At 37.8% G+C, this 18,938-nt stretch overlaps 1 protein-coding gene across 1 annotated transcript in view; it reads left to right on the forward strand.

Moving 5' to 3' along the window:
* Positions 1 to 6,023: 6,023 nt before the first annotated feature.
* LOC138934300 (uncharacterized) overlaps positions 6,024 to 18,938 on the forward strand; it is a 320,386-nt gene continuing 307,471 nt past the window's right edge. The window contains exons 1-3 of the mRNA XM_070297926.1: positions 6,024 to 6,035; positions 6,113 to 6,359; positions 8,032 to 8,391. Of these exons, the coding sequence (XP_070154027.1) occupies positions 6,024 to 6,035; positions 6,113 to 6,359; positions 8,032 to 8,391 (619 nt within the window). The remainder of the gene's footprint in view (positions 6,036 to 6,112; positions 6,360 to 8,031; positions 8,392 to 18,938) is intronic.

Here is an 18,938-nt window from a genome sequence, read left to right on the forward strand (position 1 = left end):
ATGTTTTCCCGTCATTACGGATGCATTGTCACATGATAAAGCAACAATATTTAAAAATGGAATATTCAATTTCCACATTTCAGCTTTAAAAGCATTAAACAATTTTTCTGCGCTGCAGTCTCTCGCATCAATATTAATTAATTTTACTAATTGCGAGCGAATGTTTAATGTTTTCGAATCAACATACCGAACAAGAAACGTCATCCATTTTTCATTTGAAATATCAGATGTTTCATCAATAAAAATTGAAAATTTAGTGTTTTGAATGCTGTTAACTATACGATCCGTCTCAATCGGACATAACACATTTGAAATTATACTTGTACATTTTGTTTGGCCCATACTCATATTTTTCAAAACATTAAAATCTTTTCCTATTTCTTGAAAAAGAGTAAGAATATCTTTTGCCGTTCGATGCGAAATATTTTTATCAGCAATTAACGCGGCATAGCGAATTTCTGCTGATTTCTTTCGCTCTTCAAATGACAAAAGTGATTCGTTCACATTCATATCTTCACTGGATTTGTTTGTTTCATTTTCTTTACATTTTATAATATGTTGCTTGGATTCTGCGTGACGATAGATTTGAGACAAACCACCAATAACAGATATATTACAAAACGCGCAGAAAAATGAATTAACGTCATCTGATACTTCGCGTAGCCATGGCTTAAACAAATCGATTTCTAACCATTGTTGTTTAAAACGTTTTCGTATTATTGTATTTGAACTTATATTGTTATTATTTAATAATGATGCATTTTCTTTATGACACGCAGAATCCGCATGTCTTATAACGTGCGATAAACCGCACGAAAAATTTTTATTACATATAATACAATGGAAAAGGCTATCGTCAAATGATACTTTGCGTATCCAAAATTTAAATCGATCATCACTAAGCCAAGCTTCTGAAAAGCTTCGCTTAGGTTTCTTTTTTAATGTATCACACATTTCTATATAGAATTGTCAACAACAAAGACTCTAAGAATGAAATATATATATATATATAGATATAATGAATAAATATAATGAATAAATACAATGAATAAATATAATGAATAAATATAATGAATAAATACAATGAAGAATGTAATATAAATATATAAATATAACAGATAAAAATATAAATAAATTTGAGACTTACAATTGGAATAGTTCCATAAATTTTATCATCCGCGTATCTTGTCCGTAAAAGATCACATAAGGTATAAGATAAAGTAGATATGTAAAATATATTATGTCTATAAAGGACATGAATAAACTTTCTGAACATTAAGATTTCATATAAGAGCACTGTTTAGAGAAAATTATTAAAACGAAAGGTAGCAGCGTAAAGAATTCCAGATAAGTTTGAATTGATATAATCTATTGAAATGAAATTTGAATTAATATAATTTATTGATTCTGTGCCCGTGTACTACTTATCTAGTCGACGTTTCGGCGAGAAAAGAAACGAGAGCCTATTCTACATGTTTAAAAACAACGAAATTGTTCCGAGACAATAACAAGAAAAAAATACTTTGTCAGCTGATTTGGGCATATCGAGACGAGCGGACACGACAGGCTGTGCGTTTATTTGTAAACACAAGCAGAAATCTGCTCGAGAAAAACAATGAACATATTCGACAATATTTCAGGTAAATATCATTAAAAATAATATCGGTAGTCTAAAGGAAAAATTTATTTTAATTGATGAAAGATTTATTTTTTGAATTTTATCATCCATGTATTTTGTCCGTAAAAGATATCACATAAGATATAAGATAAAGTAGATATGTAAAATATATTATTTCTATATAAGACATGAATAAAATGTGGTACAATAGGGCTCCAGGCAAAGATCCACGTAATAAAAAAATCTAACGCGCCATTAGTGGAACCTCATGGGTGGTATGGAAGTCCATTCACTCTTTGTTCTTATATTATTGTAATATTTATAATCTTACACAAACACATATTTGTGTAAATAATTAATAAAGTAATTATTAAAGTAATATAAAGTAATTAAAAAATTGCATATGTCCTTATATGTAAATATATTACTATTACTATATCACAATAAAACTTATAAACTATAGCCAATGCTATACTAATATAGCATAACAAAAAAATATTATATATATATATATATATACATATATGCATAATAAAAAGTTCACGAGTCAGAAAAACATTTAACGCTATCGTATGTAATAAACCAAGCAATCAACATTGCTTTCGGCTGCGTTCCAATATTCACTGCCAGTACTGAAAATCTATAGTGCACGTGACGTGGACTATAGATTTTCAGTACTGGCAGTGAATATCGGAACGCAACCATCGTTGCCAGCTCGGTAGAAAGTGAGAAGAAGACGGAAACATATGTCTGTTCTTCTCTACTCTCCGAAACTAACCGAAGCGCAGAGCGCACATGTACGCGGTTCGCGCTTGTGTGCGTTATCCCCTCCATTGCTGAGCCGTGAGCCGCGAGACCTGTTTCTGGCTACACTGGCCGAGGTTTCTCTTGGCCCTACCTGGTTTCTCCGGTTCCTCGTACCAGCCCGGGCTGAGGTTTTCTCAGCCCCGCCGGGTTTCCCCGGTTTCCGTTGCAGGCGGAGCTCGACGTAACACTCGGGCCTGCCGGCAATACCCAGCCGCCTAGCCTCACCGTAGTCATAAGTGCTTGTAGATACCGCGCCGTAATTATACGCCTGCTAATAATAAGTCCGGTTAATTGTAAGTCCGCGCCTGCGAATCGCGCCGTAACTATAAGCCTGCTAGTAATAAGACCGGTTAATTATAGGTCTGCGCCTGCGACTCGGGCCGTAATTATAAACCGCTAAGAATAAGCCCGACCGGGATAACCGCGTCGCGATCAACCCACGTGTAAATAACGCCACCGTAAATACTAAGCTAACGCGCATGTAAATAAAGTCAAATCCGCTTCGCGCTGCACGCCGCTTCACACCGACCGCTTCGCGCTTGCACGGCGCTCACGTCTTAGCGCCCGTTTGCCGCCAAGCATACGCCTAACACAGCGCGGCCCGGCACGCTACTCTGTATATATTTCGCTTTCAATAAACTATCTTTTCTACCTATACTATGTCTACGCAAGCTTGAATCTCCCCTCCTCTCGAACCCGGGCACCGACAAGCCGATCCGAGCGTCGAGCGAGGTGACCGCGTTACATCTTCATCTTTTTTCTCTAAATTTTCGGCATCATTTCTATCGACATCTCTGTCCATAGTAATATCGTCTTCTGTTAATTAAAATAAAGTCGAAAAATTATTGGAATAGAGTCGAGAACATATTTGAATATAGTGAGAGAAAAAATGTTTACCATCAGAAGAATTTCTATCATCGAATTTACAGCATTGAATAGTCATCATTTACCGATGCTAGTAATTGATCGCTTTCGAACCATGTAAAAGTACACTGTCCTCGGATTTCTATCCAACCATGGTCTTGGGGAAGCTAATTTGTTAACGTTTTTAGATGCGCATTTCTCCATAAAGTTGTTATGAAGTGTGCTCGAAGTACACTATACTATTTAATACTGCAAATTTGATGATTAAAATATTTCTGATGGTAATAATTCTTTCTCTCACTATACTCAAATATGTTCTCGACTCTATTCCAATCATTTTTTCGATTTTATTCTAATTAACAGAAGACGATATTACTATGGACAAAGATGCCGATAAAAATAATGTTGAAAATTTAGACGAAAAAGATAGAGATATTGAGAAAGACTCTACAGTATACGAAGACGATGCTGAATAAAAATTTCGTATGTATTTTTTTACAACTATTGATATACATATTCGATATTTATTCCTAATAATTTTAATTTATTCGATTCGGATGTTATACAACAAAAAATACAAGATGAAATTTTCATCAACGGCGTCAGCAATGACAGTTAATATTATGCTCGCGTTCATAGCATTGATTTTTTTAATCTGTCAGCATACAATTAAGATCATAATATTGATATGGAATTTATTTTAATAGTATCTTGAAAATGTGATTAAAATAATTTATAAAATACAACCTGGTTTATATAAATAAAAATATTCTACTATTCCAAAATTGTGGAACCCTAATAATAATAATAATAATAATAATGCTAAGAACAGAGGGCGGTCCTCAGCGAAGCTTCACCTACGGCACGCAGATAAAGTCCATTGTACCTCTCCGAAAAGCGACCTCTCAGTTCAGACCCAATCTCCTCTAAAAGAGGAGGAGAGTCCTGCCTGAGAGATCATCCACCTGCTGGGGCTCCAGAAAAGCAGAGCCCAGCAGTTCCAGTCTAATCCTGGCATAGGCCGAGCAATCACACAGCACATGGAGGCTAGTTTCCTCCGTCACACAGCACATGGAGGCTAGTTTCCTCCGTCACACAGCACATGGAGGCTAGTTTCCTCCGTCACATTTCCTGCAGTTGGGCCTCATACTGATTCCTAATTTTTGCAAGTGATAATTGAAAGTGCCGTGCCCCGTGAGAACGCGAGTCACTAGCCCGGTCTCTCGTCTATTTCGCTTTTTGATGCCACTAGCGAGGCCCTCTCTCAGAGAATCTCCAAGGAGAGTCTTTGATTGCCTGCATCCGGCCGTGCCCCTCCAGGAGGCCAAATGATGGCTCCGCAGCCAGCGACCAATCTCCCCCTTGCCTAGACTGTGGGGGATTCCGATCGCTGGCTCCGGTCCCACCAACGCAGTCTCCGAGCCAGCTCTAGCAAGCTGGTCGGCCGTCTCATTGCCCTACAGTGTCCAGGCACCCAGATCAGAGCAGTCTCGTTGTTTCTCGCAAATTCTTCCAGGGTGCCTCTGCATTCCTAGACCAGTTTGGAGATAGTAATCGGAGCACCAAGGGCCCTCAGAGCCGTTTGAGCAGATGCTGATGAGCTGGCCCCTCTCTTTGTTGGCAAGAAATCATTGTGCACAGCACAAGATCGCCACTATCTCCGCTTGGAAGACCATGGCAAATTCACCGAGTGGGATGGATTTACTGATCCCTTTCCCTCGGCAGTAAACGCCCGCCCCTGAGTCCTAGCCAATCCTGGATCCATCCTCCTGGCCAAAACAGCCGAGGCGCCCCTGCTGTGGTGCAAGTTAATCTGAGTGAATCCCATCGTCGCCATGCCCACTTTATTGCGGGTCCGACGCTGTCTGGGATTCTTCTTGCCCCGTCACCTCGCTACGAGCTGCGACCCACAGTGATCTGCTCGAGCCCACAGCTAAGCCTAATGTCCTGCGCCCTCAACTTGAGGACACTGGACTCCGGGTTGCCAAGAATGAGGTTCCTGCCTTTTGGGGAAGTCCTAACATTTTCGGCAAAAACCTGCCAGCTAGCCGTGGCGATGCTCGGATTCTGCCTCTCCAACAGCTCCAAGAACGCCGCTGCAGGCACCGAAGGAACCGGAAACCAAACAGCCGCCCTGTGCCGCTTTTGAAGCGCATCCAACCCCACTACCTAACTTGAGCTTGTCACCTTCCCTGAGATAGATGTGCTCAATTCGCTCCGAGAGCCAATTAAGCGCCATCTCTTCCTCCCTTCTAATGAGTACGGCGCCATTACGCAGCACCGCAGTCCTCGTTAAGCAAGGCGGGGGACCCTCTCGGATCCCTGCCAGCTCACTAAACCCGTAGAAAGTTCAACTGCTTAGGAGTTAACGCCGGTTTGGAGTAGCCCTCCTGCACAATTGTCCTCGCCAAGGGGTCAGCGGCAGAGACGTAGGACCCAGTAGTCTGATCCTTAGGCCTCTTCACCGTTTTCTGCACCCAAGGAGAGATATCAACGGAGCCAGTCCGGCACCTTTTGCCAGTGTGCCCCTTCTCCATCCCCTTGGGAGCTTCTTCGAGAGCCTCAGAGGAAGAGGGATCTGACCCGGCTAAAGTCACCTCCCTGTTCCTCCTGGCCCTCCTTTTCTCGACTCCACAGCAATTCCTCTTATGAGAAACCGTTGCTTCGACGATGGCTCCGTTCCCTCCCAGGCCTTGAGGAGTCTGTTCGGGAATCGTAGCCGCCATTCCTGAGGATGGGGGCCCTTGCAAGCCTTCACTCTCAGTCCCCCCAAGGCCATTATCAATAGGTTTTTCAAAATCCAATGAATGGTCCCACGAGAAGCTAGGGAACGGAAGTCCGCCCAGGCAGAACCCCGCATGTCCGGGTAAAGCTAAATGCTTTGAGGTTTCTCCCGGTGCCCCAGAGGCATCGTTCGCGACACTGCACCCCCAGTGCCACGCAGCATTGGTCACGATAGCTCCCCAGCCTAGCTGGGGAGTCGGTCCACGGCAGCAGCCTTCCCAGTCCCAGACAAGGTTTTACGCCCGCACGGCCGGTTATAGCCACTACTACCCAGGAGCCTACTCGGGTAGTCAAATCCGGAGGCAGCTTGGACGTCCTCCTATCCGCTGCCCGGAGACGCGCCCGATTGGCGCTCAACCCCCGGTTGTAAAACCCTAATTTCGATAAAAAGAAGAATTCTCTAGTCAATTTAATAACCCCAAAATACGTTTGGCATTATTATTTATGGGCATAAAGCTCCATTAAATGCAATATAGCAAAAGGACAGACAAGTATAAATAACAATTTTGATACAGTTTTTTATGATGTTTTGGGGTAAAATGTTGCTATGCATATCTTTACCCAGCTGCTAGACTCATCAATCCCTTCTCTATACGAGTTTCTCATTAATAAAAGAGCTTAGTATAAATATCGTAAGTACAAAAGTTGCTAGCTCTTGGTCTATTAGAATAGTCTGTAGATGAGTGTCAGTTATGCATACTTGACGTGACATTTCTTGCTCCGAACACTGACAGCAGTCTGACGGACAAACCAGATAATATTGTCCCTATTGCTATCAGCGTTAATTATAATAATTTAATCTAAAATATTTGTTTCATACATTATTTCATTAAAATAATTCTTATAAGTTCATTAATTCATTTCACGGTAATTATTCAGAATCACGGCTCCACCTGCAAATGGGCTGCAAATTGTTTTGATAACTTTTTATACTTAGAGAATAATGTAAATAACAATTTTTAATCAGGGGAAGCTTGCAAAAAAAGTTATAGACAAAAGTTATAAAGGGTTTTGCAATTTTCCACGCAAAGCGAGGTTTCCACCCAAAGCGAGGTTCAACGCAAACCCTTGTGTCTAGTTTTTTGATAGTGAAGTCTCCCCCCCGCAGGAGAGGAGGAATATACTGCCTTCATATATATACTTTTTAATGCGAAGTGAAATTCTATATGGGTTTATAACTTTCCACGCGAAACGAGATTCAACTCAAACCTTTGTATTGATAAGTGCTGCCTTATATAATTTTTATCTAGTAAATATGTATAAAATAAAATATTGTAAACTCATATAGAATCTCACTTTGCATTAAAAAATATATGCGTGAAAGCAGTATGTTCCGTGGCCTCCTGCGGGGGGCTCCACTATCGAAAAACTAGACACATAGGTTTGCGTTGAACCTCGTTTGAATGGAAACCTCGCTTTGCGTAGGAAGTTGTAAAACCCTTTATAACTTTGGTCTATAACTTTTTTTTTGGGCCTCCCTTAGCTAAAACTGATTATTTATATTTTTTTTTAACATAAAAAGTTTGTAAAAAAATTTGCACTATGGAGATGCAGCCGTGATTCTGAATAATTACCCATTTTACATAATTAATGTAGGTTATGTAATAAAATTATTGCACTTTCTTTAGTACGAATTTTGTATCGCCTTTTATAATCGTACTTTTGATACGCAAACAAAATAGTCAGTTTTTAATATTAATTTTTATATACTAAGTAAAAACAAATACGTGTCATTTCTTTATTTTTATATAAATTAAAGTATTGATTTAATAATAAAATTTCGTTTGAACATGTTTGTTTACAAATTTATTTTTTATCTGGTAAAATCAATAAAACGGTAGTTAAAGGAACACTGGCACTTATTAGGACGTCTACTCTATATAGCCATTTAAATAATATAGAAACAGATTTCTTGATTTTTTATGATAAATGTTCAGCATATTTTCATGTGTTTACAGAATCTTGGCAACTTATTATCAAGAGCATCAACGTACCAGATATTATAAAAGTCAGCAATGATTACATTATTCTCGATTGCGATTACGATCTCGAGAATACATCGAGCAAGGGCCTCGTCGTCAAATGGTTTTTTAATACCAACCAAGTAGTTTACCAATGGATCTGTGGCAGACACCCATTAGCAGATGAACCAGCTGCGAAATATGTGGATTTAACATACAAAGCTAGCGATGATCCGTATACTGAGTACCGAGCTATGAAATTGAATAAACCAGGCATTGATCTTACTGGCGAGTACACATGTGTTATATCTACATTCGAGGATGAGCGAACGGCGAATGCATCAATGGTAGTGTATTGTAAGTATAACTTTATTTTTAAATATATAATAGTTATATATTTCTAATAATATATAATATTTTTATTATTCATAATCATCTATACGTATATGACAAATTTGAGTAATACAATATATGAAAAATAAATTTTAGGGTTTTTTTGAGAAAAAGGTAAAGATATTATGGTAATTATGATGTTTATTCATATCTTTGTAATGATGCCAACATGCACTGTTCCCTAATCATCATCCGTTAGTGAAACCGCCCGATCAATCAACCATCGAGGAAACGGCGCAAAGTGCCGTTTTAATCTATCGCACACATAATGAAAAGCTGTCGAATTATACATCGCTCAAAAGTTTGGACATCCTACCTAATTTTTATATATTTTTCTGATAGATACAATTTTATTGAAAATATCGATTTTTAGTTATAAATGTACATTATTTGAATAAAGTTTAAAATTAAAATAACAATAAAAAAGATACACATATTTAAATAATATTAATATTTAATATTAAAATATAAACTAAATTAAACATTTTTTTTAACAAAAATAAAATAAGTTTAAATTTATTAAGAATCAAACGAGGATGATAGTGCATCAGTTGCACAGAAATTTTTTTTTTCTATGAAACTGATTATTGTGCACAGGGCACAAATTTTTCTTGGTCTTATACTAAATAAAATAAATTTCTATCTGGGATTCCAATAAATCCCTCTTTACCCCTCTTCAGCGACTTCATCCCGATATTTCGGCTACGTCCCTTCAGAGGAAATAAAAAGGGATTTATTAAAATATCTAATTGAAATTTAGTTATACCTATAGTATAAAACCAAGATAAATTTGTGCTCTGTGTACAGTAATTACTTTTTCATAAAAATTTTTTTTCTGAAATCGACGCATTACCATCCGCATCTGACTTTTAATAAACCCGTTAAAGGATGATGCTCAAATTGGTCTACAAAACTACCTAAAAATAATCTATGGCAATCGACAAAGCGTAACAAATACCAAACATACCAATGGGTACAATCTTGCAAAATGCCGCCATCACAGAATATAGATTGTTTTCTAAAATAAACTGTTTTACAGATATAACCCTGCTTATACAGGGTGGACCAGTAACACTTGCCACCTCGAATATCTTCGAATCTAGAACGATCACGAAAAATTTTTTCCTACAAAAGTTTTATAGTTTCAAGGAGGCCATCGAGTGGTGGTAACACAGTTCGTTGGAGTAACGGCGCTTCGGAGATCTCAACTCCGCTTTTTCAGATAGAACTCTCTATTTTTCATTACATATTCTTGTAGCTTACCTTGAAAACTTTACAAAACACTATAATAAAATATTTTTTCATTAAGTACTTTTTGAGTTATTTTATATTTTAATGACAAATTTTGATATAAAAATTAAAATATCTCGTAAAATATTTAGTTTTCGATAATCTTACCATTATTTTTATGTACAGAATAACGAGACAAATCAATTAGTATAAAAAAAATAATTGTTTTTAAGAAAAAGTATGTAATTATTTATAACGTATTTTTTTAAACAATTATTTGTTTTTTTTTTAACACTAATTGATCTTTGAGTCCAGAGAATACTGAGCGTATTAATCTCGCTCAAGTCCAAAAAAAGTTGTGTCTGATAGTTCCCGTCCAGACAGAGCTCGTCAGCATTAGCCGCCCATTTGCTCAATTGGAAACCTCCGGCAGAGAGAATTTTCGTGAGCTGATGTCGCAGCCTTTAAGGCTATTCCAGCGAATCTGCTCCGGCCGAAATATCATAAACATATGAGGAACAACGTATTGAGAAACAACGTTTCTCGGCTCACAAAACTAAGATCGAAGTGTTCGCAAGTTTCTTTCGTACGGAACGTCTTAATTACATGCCTGTAAATAAGATTAGCCGAAAATTCCTGTACAATTTCAAGGAAATTAAGGAACAACGCTTCTCGGCATATACAGCTAAGATCGCTATGTACGTAAGTTTCCATTGTTCGAAACGTCTTAGTTATGTACTTGTAAGTGGGATTTGTCGAAAATTCTTGTATAACATCAAGGAAATTGAGAAATAACTTCTCGGCACAAAGACGTAAGGACGCTATGTACGCAAGTTTCCTTCGGAATGTCTTAGTTACGTGCCTGTAAGTGGGATTTGTCGAAAATTCTTGTACAACATCAAGGAAATTGAGGAACAACATTTCTCGACACACGGGGCCAAAATCGAAGTGTATGCAAATTTCCTTCGTTCGGAACGTTCTTGTTACGTGCCTTTAAGTGAAATTTGCAGAAAATTTTTGTATAACTTCAAGGAAATTGAGGAACAACGCTTCTCTGCTCACAGAGATAAGATCAAAGTGTACGCAACTTTTCTTCTTTCGGAACGTCTTAGTTACGTGCCTATAAGTGAGACTTGCCGAAAATTCTTGTACAACATCAAGGAAATTGAGGAACAACACTATTGGCTCGCAGAGCTAAGACGCTATGTACGCAAGTTTCCATCGTTGGGAACGTCTTAGTTACGTGCCTGTAAGTGAGTTTTGTCGAAAATTCTTGTACAACTTCAAGAAAATTGAGGAACAACGCATCTCGGCTCACAGAGCTAAGACGCTATGTACGCAATTTTCCATCGTTCGGAACGTCTTAGTTACGTGCCTGTACGTGAGATTTGCTGAAAATTCTTGTACAATATCAAGGAAATTGAGGAGCAACGCGTCTCAGCTTACAGAGCTAAGACTATGTATGCAAGTTTCTTTCGTTCGGAACGTCTTACTTACGTGTCTGTAATTCAGATTTGCCGAAAATAATTGAACAACATCAAGGAAATTGAGGAACAACGCTTCTCTGCTCACAAAGCTAACATCGAAGTATGAATTGGTCTCAATAACGCTCGCTTTTAGCGGATAGCGCAATTGTTCATCTTGAGCCAATTGCATAAACGTTCATAGGTCTAATAGCCGATGTAGTTCCATATGTGACGATCATGAGGTGTAAGTTCTGCACTTCCATAAGTGACCATCATAAGTCTTGCAGTTTCGCCGTTGAATCAACTCGCCCAATTAGACGTTGCAGATTGGCGTCATCAGAATGTATTCGGATTTGTCTAAACATTTGTATGATGTCCACGGTAAATACGAAACAATCGCCAACGCGTGGACACCATCAAACATCCGATTGTACACAACAAATCATTTAGGGAATATCCCGATGAAATATGAAAGAAAGTGTTGAACACAACGCGGATCATTCCCATGGGATTCACAGCTTTGACCACAGTGTGATGGGGCAAATAGTAAGCGTATCGTTGTTTAGGTCCTCTCCCGGTTCCATATGATCATGAGCAAAATACTCGCTCAGGAAAGTCGAGTACAGCCGAAGTATGGTATCACGGTGCTTCACATAGATCAATATCCTGACTGCATCAGGGCGAAAGCTGCGGACATCCGATTCTTTCTTCTTTTGTAAGCGGACAATATAGAGACCTGTGTGATCACATGAATATGACTTTGCAAAGAACCTCAGCGAGCCTCTTCAGACTTGGAAAAGCGTTTAGAGATCACCTCCTCCAAGTCCCACAATGTCTGCAATTCACAGTCCAAACTTATCTGAGCAAGAGCATGATGGACTGAGATCTGATGGGAGGATTCGCTTTGGTCCTATTGAGGGGCTACATTAAGACCCAGCCAAACATTGTCAATTGAGCCGAAGGAGGTTCCAGTGGTTTGTATACAGCACCACCTCTGAGTAATGATCCGTAAGAATCCGATCCAAGATGACGTCTACCGTAGCCGGCAGCGCATCGTGAAGGTTAGCTAGATTGAGCTCACTAGTGTGGCCAATGGTTTGAGCATGAATGCGTATCTCTGGAATAAAAGAAGTTAACTTCGCAGGAGATCCACAAACAGTATCGGAGAGTTAGACAAATAAATGGTGGACCGCAACTGTTTGATAAAGGGCCGGAGAAGTTCTGGTTTCGGCGCGGTGCAAACGGGAAAATTGCGAAACGAACCGCATTTATTTTTACTCAAAAAATTAATGTGTCTGCTGTATTAATTTTCTTAACTTAATATCTTACGAGTCACTTATCTCTAAATATCACTTGTAGTGTCTTTGGAAAACGAGAGGATATCACAGAGTCTAATGAGATAGTCCGTGAGCGAGGCGAGAATTCACCAAAAGAACGACCGGTTGTATTCAAACGAATGACTCGCACTGTTATGCGTCCTTGATACAGATAATAATTCATACTTAGGATATGAGAAGATCCGCTACTAATTAACAGATAATTACTGCTACGAACTCACTTTGAGAACCCAACCGATGTACAATATAAGCGTTCTTGAAAAAGGACTACTAAGTAATATGCGATGTATGCTGGTGCGTACTACGACACTTATCTTTACGACGGGTACTTACGGAATGATCGAGAATCTCGGGAAGGGCCGATATCGATATAGGAACGCGGAAAGGGTCATAAAAGCGCGATTATGATTGGCCGATATATAGGTAAAATCGGCGTTAAGGGGATCCAACAGTGACGAGCGAACTCCGACGGGTTAGCGCCCTCATCTAAGCGTAACTAAAATTATCGATAATACCGATCGAAATTATCGATAATATCAATAATTTTAGTTCCGCTGTTACCGATAATATTTCTGCATGTTTTATGCATATTTGAAAAAGAATTGTGTTCAATATAATGAAATCGGACAACATCGTGTATTTCTACTGCTCTATTGCCTCGCATGCATATTTAAGCGTATCTAAGCGTATAGATAACAGTATAACATAGACACGTGTCTGCCTTTATTGCATATTTGAACACAATTGCACACATTACTTATATGGACTTATATATATATATGTGCGTGTGTGTGTGCCTTCCATATATCTTTCCAAGAGGAATAATATTTGGCCATGTATGTGTGTGTGTGTGCATGTATTGTTATATATATATATATATATATATATATATATATATATATATATGTGTGTGTGTGTGTGTGTGTGTGTGCCTTTTATATATATATATATATACATACATACATACATACAATGGCACAATACATATATATGTATTATAATATATAATAACGGTTATATTGCTAATCTTATATAACTATTAAATCGCATCCGATTCAAAATATTGTAAAGCAACCAGCACACGTAAATTGCCTCTGGAATACTTTTTACAATAACCAGCACACGTAAATCGCCTCTGGGATATTTTTTACAATAACCAGCACACGTAAATCGCCTCTGGGATATTTTTTACAATAACCAGCACACGTAAATCGCCTCTGGGATATTTTTTACAATACCCAGCACACGTAAATCGCCTCTAGGATATTTTTTACAATAACCAGCACACGTAAATCGCCTCTGGGATATTTTTTACAATAACCAGCACACGTAAATCGCCTCTGGGATATTTTTTACAATAACCAGCACACGTAAATCGCCTCTGGGATATTTTTTACAATAACCAGCACACGTAAATCGCCTCTGGGATATTTTTTACAATAACCAGCACACGTAAATCGCCTCTGGGATATTTTTTACAATAACCAGCACACGTAAATCGCCTCTGGGATATTTTTTACAATACCCAGCACACGTAAATCGCCTCTAGGATATTTTTTACAATAACCAGCACACGTAAATCGCCTCTGGGATATTTTTTACAATAACCAGCACACGTAAATCGCCTCTGGGATATTTTTTACAATAACCAGCACACGTAAATCGCCTCTGGGATATTTTTTACAATAACCAGCACACGTAAATCGCCTCTGGGATATTTTTTACAATAACCAGCACACGTAAATCGCCTCTGGGATATTTTTTACAATAACCAGCACACGTAAATCGCCTCTGGGATATTTTTTACAATAACCAGCACACGTAAATCGCCTCTGGGATATTTTTTACAATACCCAGCACACGTAAATCGCCTCTGGGATATATTTTTAACCAGAACGCTCATGCAAACCGCATCTGGTATGAAATATTTACAACCAATTCACGAAAAGATCGCTTCTGGGATCAAATATTTCGACAATATTTAGAGCGCACATGCAAACCGCATCTGGTATGAAATATTTACAACCAGTTCACGAAAAGATCGCATATAGATAATATATAACACACATAGTATGCTCGGATCAGAAAGAGACGGACAGAGAAGAATGGTAAAGAGGAAGAGGATATGAGTGTAAGTGAGCAAGTGTCTATACAAGTGCCAAAAGTAAGAAAAAAAAGGAAATAGTTGGATCTTTCTCCGTAGCAATACTTTATGCTCACTAATATTTAGCGACTGATGTGAATTATTAATCGATATATCGTTGTACAGCCATTCCCTCGCATACTCATTCCTATTCTCTCTCTCTCTCTCTCTCTTTCTTTTTTTTGCCCATGTCTGTCTATTTCTTTATAACAAAAATACTATATGAGTACTAAATACTATGTGCATCATATACATATAATGTGTATGTTCATGTATTGTAGTAATTCTAAATTCTATTTAAAGATTAATTTTATGTTACAATTTTTTTATACAAAGGTCTTTATGTTGTTTTCTATTTAGGAATTGCTTTAAAGATATAATCAAAAAATAAAAAAAACTTGAAATATTACATTTTTATATAATATTACATTATCATACTTATATTTTTGTGTAAACTGCACGGAAAAAAAATTCAATTATATCTAGCGACATATTAGTATATACTATACACTAAAACAATTCCTTCTAGAATTATGGTATATAAATATACTAACCTTTTGACCCTTATTCTTTTTAAAGAAAGTCTGCGGGCAAAGCGAGGCAAGCGTTTCTCATTACATTTTCGCCCTATTATATGAACACACTATGACTACACAAACACAACACTCGTTTTTTAAATTCGACGCGTTATAACGCGTTATAACGGTTGAGCACACTTTTGCGGTTATCTCTCGTTACGCGTATATACACAACACGCGCGACTGAGACTGAGACTGAGTACTGCCGCGCACTGATATTATCGCATGTGCCTGGCTGTGTGCGTGTGAATAGTACAGTCGCCTTATTCCCCGATACGTACATACATACTTAGATACATGCATGCTACAAATATCGCGTAATAATAAAAACAAATGCGCATCTTTATAAACGAATATTCTGTAACCGAATAAAAAGTTATTTTCATATTGATTAAAATTAATTCGATACATAAAAACATTATTTATTAATATTTTACGACGTGTCATTTTAATCACAATGATGAAATTAATGCATTTAAATTATTTTTGGATATATAAAATGCGAAATACAGACATTTGATTTTCTATAGTAAGATGACATATATATACAGGGTGTCCGGCGTCAACCGCAACACCGGTCATGTGCAGGTAGAGTAGGTGAAACCGAGAAGAAAAGTCCTGTACCAATTTTTTATATAATACTTAATAAAAGAGTTATTATTGAGTAAAGTCTGGCCAATCAGCGCCGATCTTTAGCCGGGCGCATGTCGGTGAACCGCGCGCTTGATAGTGTACGCCGCTGCACACTTCACAGCGCGCGGCTCACTGACGTGCGCCCGGCTAAAGTTCGGCGCTGATTGGCCAGACTTTACTCAATAATAACTCTTTTATCAAGTGTTATAGAAAAAAAAGGTAAAGGACTTTTCTTCTCGATTTCATCTGCTCTACCTGCACACGACCGGTAATGCGATTGACGCCGGACACCCTGTATATATATATAAATTTTATAATAATTTATATATATTAATCTAACGTGAAAGATTATAGATAAAGGGAGCCTCACGAGCGAGACTTCGGAACTCTTCGATATTTGTCGTCTCGCTTGCTCCTTCATTTTTTCTCGCTATTGCTTTTGTCGACTCTCCAGCATCGCGCGGGGATCTTTCCTTATATAAACATCTTATAAAATAAAAACTGAAACTTTCATATTGTATTTTATTAGTATAAAAATAATTATAATGGATTAATGAGATTCTTGCAATTAAAATAACACCAAATATGACATAAATCGGATAATTTTAAATGAAATAAGTAATCATAATTTTAATAACATAATTGATTAAAAATTATCCGATTTATGTCATGTTTAGTATTATTTTAATCGTAAGAATCTCATTAATCTATTAGAATTATTTTGATATCGATAAAATACGAAAAACAGAAATTTTACGAACAATATGTAACCCGAGATATTATAGATAAAGAGAGCCTCGCGAACGAGACTTCGGAACTCTTTGATGTTTGTCATCTCGCTTGCTCCTCGTTCTTTATTGTATTCTTTCATCCCCATTATTATATTCTTTTATTTCTTCGACTTTCTATATTTATTCTTTCTATATTCTCGTCTTCCTACATAATAATACATTAATTTATTCGTCTTTATTTTATACAACATAAATGAGATATTGTGTATGTCATAAATAGAAAAAGTATTTAATTATGTGTATTTTTGTATGTACATGTGTTGTATTTAACTATAGTTAAATAGAAAAAGAAAATAATTTGTGTATCTCATTTATGATGTATCAAATAAACATAAATAAATAAATTTATTTATTTTCATGTAGGGAGACGAGAATAGAAAGAATAAAAATTGAGCAAATAAAAGAATATAATAATGAGAATAAAAGAATACAATATACAATAATGAACGAGCAGAAGGAAAGAGAGAGAGAGAGAGAGAGAGAGAGAGAGAGAGAGAGAGAGAGAGAAGCGCGAGTGAACGCGTAAGTGAATATGCGAGGAGCATGAAGCTAAGCGATACGTAGTACATAGCGAGCGAGCGATTAGAAAGAGACAGAGCGTATCAAGTGTATGATCGAGAGAAAAAAGATACTGCAATAATGTTAGTGCGTACATGTATATTACTCTACACGCATGAAAGAGACAAAGGTAGTACGATTATGTCTGTCCTTGTCGTGTAAGATTACAGCTCCGTCTATCGCGACATCACGCAACTAATCTACTGCTCTGTTTTACTCTTGAGCCTCCATCTCGCACACACACATATGCACGAAAATTTTATTTTGCAAAATCTTTTTTATAAAGCTTCTAAACTCACTTCTCTAAGTTCACTTATACTCTTTGATGAAATGCCGAGTGCGGAGTTTACTGATTAGGCACGTGTAGATTACACATTTGTTATATTAAGTAAATGTTGACGCAGAAGCCGATAACAAAACTGTAATTTTCTCATTTTTTTTAACTTTTCATATGAAATGTTAAACTCCGCACTCCGTTATTATGTGTACCTTAATTGTGGAAAAGGATTTGTTGATATCTATAATCAACAAAAAGATTTTTCAAAATAAAGAATATTCGCGTTCTGTCGGTAATATTGGATCCCCTTAAGATTGGTTTAAGGCCGCGGAGAGTACGACGAAGGATGAGTGAGAGAACGAATAAGAGAGAATGAGAGAGTGAGTGTGAAGCCGTTACGGAAATTTATTTGAAAGGACGAGATTTTCTGAACGGCAACAATCTGCGTTGGGATTTCAATCAAAGCCCAGTGATGGATCCGTTAACGGAAAAGTCCAAACGGGTTATCCTTTCCGTAAAGAAGAACGCTTCCAAGCTAGTCCAACAAGACGCGCACCGTGAAAAATTGTCCTTTCAGTCCTTCAAAAACTACTTGTGCCGTAGTCAATAGCACTACCCTATTTACCGTGGTGGAAAGAAAAGATACCAGATTGATGGTCACGGTTGAAGCCAGTGGCAAGGCCTTATTAGCAGGATCTGTCGAGGCGCTACGTGTTTCTATAGGACTAATTTGATCGGCAGCATTGGTCATATCAGACCCGTGTAAAAGCGTGTGATGCTTCTCCTGGCAGCAAAGGCATTCGTGAGTCGATAGGCAGTTGACTATCCTGCTTTTGAGGCAATTAAGGCACGCATTACCATTTCGAAAATGTTTCTGACATTGAAGTATCGACAAAGCTTGAACTACGGACAGTAGCTGAATCTGTATGAGAGCCCTGGCAAAGTGTGCATTGTTTCGAGGACAAGGCAGCTGATGTGGAAGTGGACAAAGTAAACACGTTGGATTTTTGCTCTTGTTTGGTTTTAACACCAAAAATGCGGCATGCACCGAAGGGCACTGCTCGATCTTGGCAAAATAGCTTGGCAAAATCAAGCATCGACCCTCGCGAAAGAAAACCGCGGAAGCCACAATTAGTGTTCGCGAAAGTGTCTGGGGTTCACATAAGTCTACCCACGGGACAGCCACGCGGTCGCACTCGCGCAAACAGAATTCCGGCTCATTAATTCCGCAGATCCGTACCAAATCCAAATCTGGCTCGAAAACCAAATTTTCTATGTATTGTTCTCGACTTTTGGATGGTTTGAGGATAAGTACTTTACGCTAGCGATCGTGGATTCAGTCGCCGAAAGAGACGGAATTAACAAAGCCAGCGGAGAATTGTCGACTGTTAATGTTCGATCTTTATTATTTTGTTTTAGAAAAATCTATCTATTATTACTTGAATAACGATTAACTCGTATCACTATCACAGACGGACTGCGCTATTCGCAAGCATGG

This window comes from Polyergus mexicanus, unplaced genomic scaffold, assembly GCF_030449975.1.
Source record: "Polyergus mexicanus isolate NDT 795.1 unplaced genomic scaffold, iyPolMexi1.0 SCAF_6, whole genome shotgun sequence".
Classification (NCBI taxonomy): domain Eukaryota; kingdom Metazoa; phylum Arthropoda; class Insecta; order Hymenoptera; family Formicidae; genus Polyergus; species Polyergus mexicanus.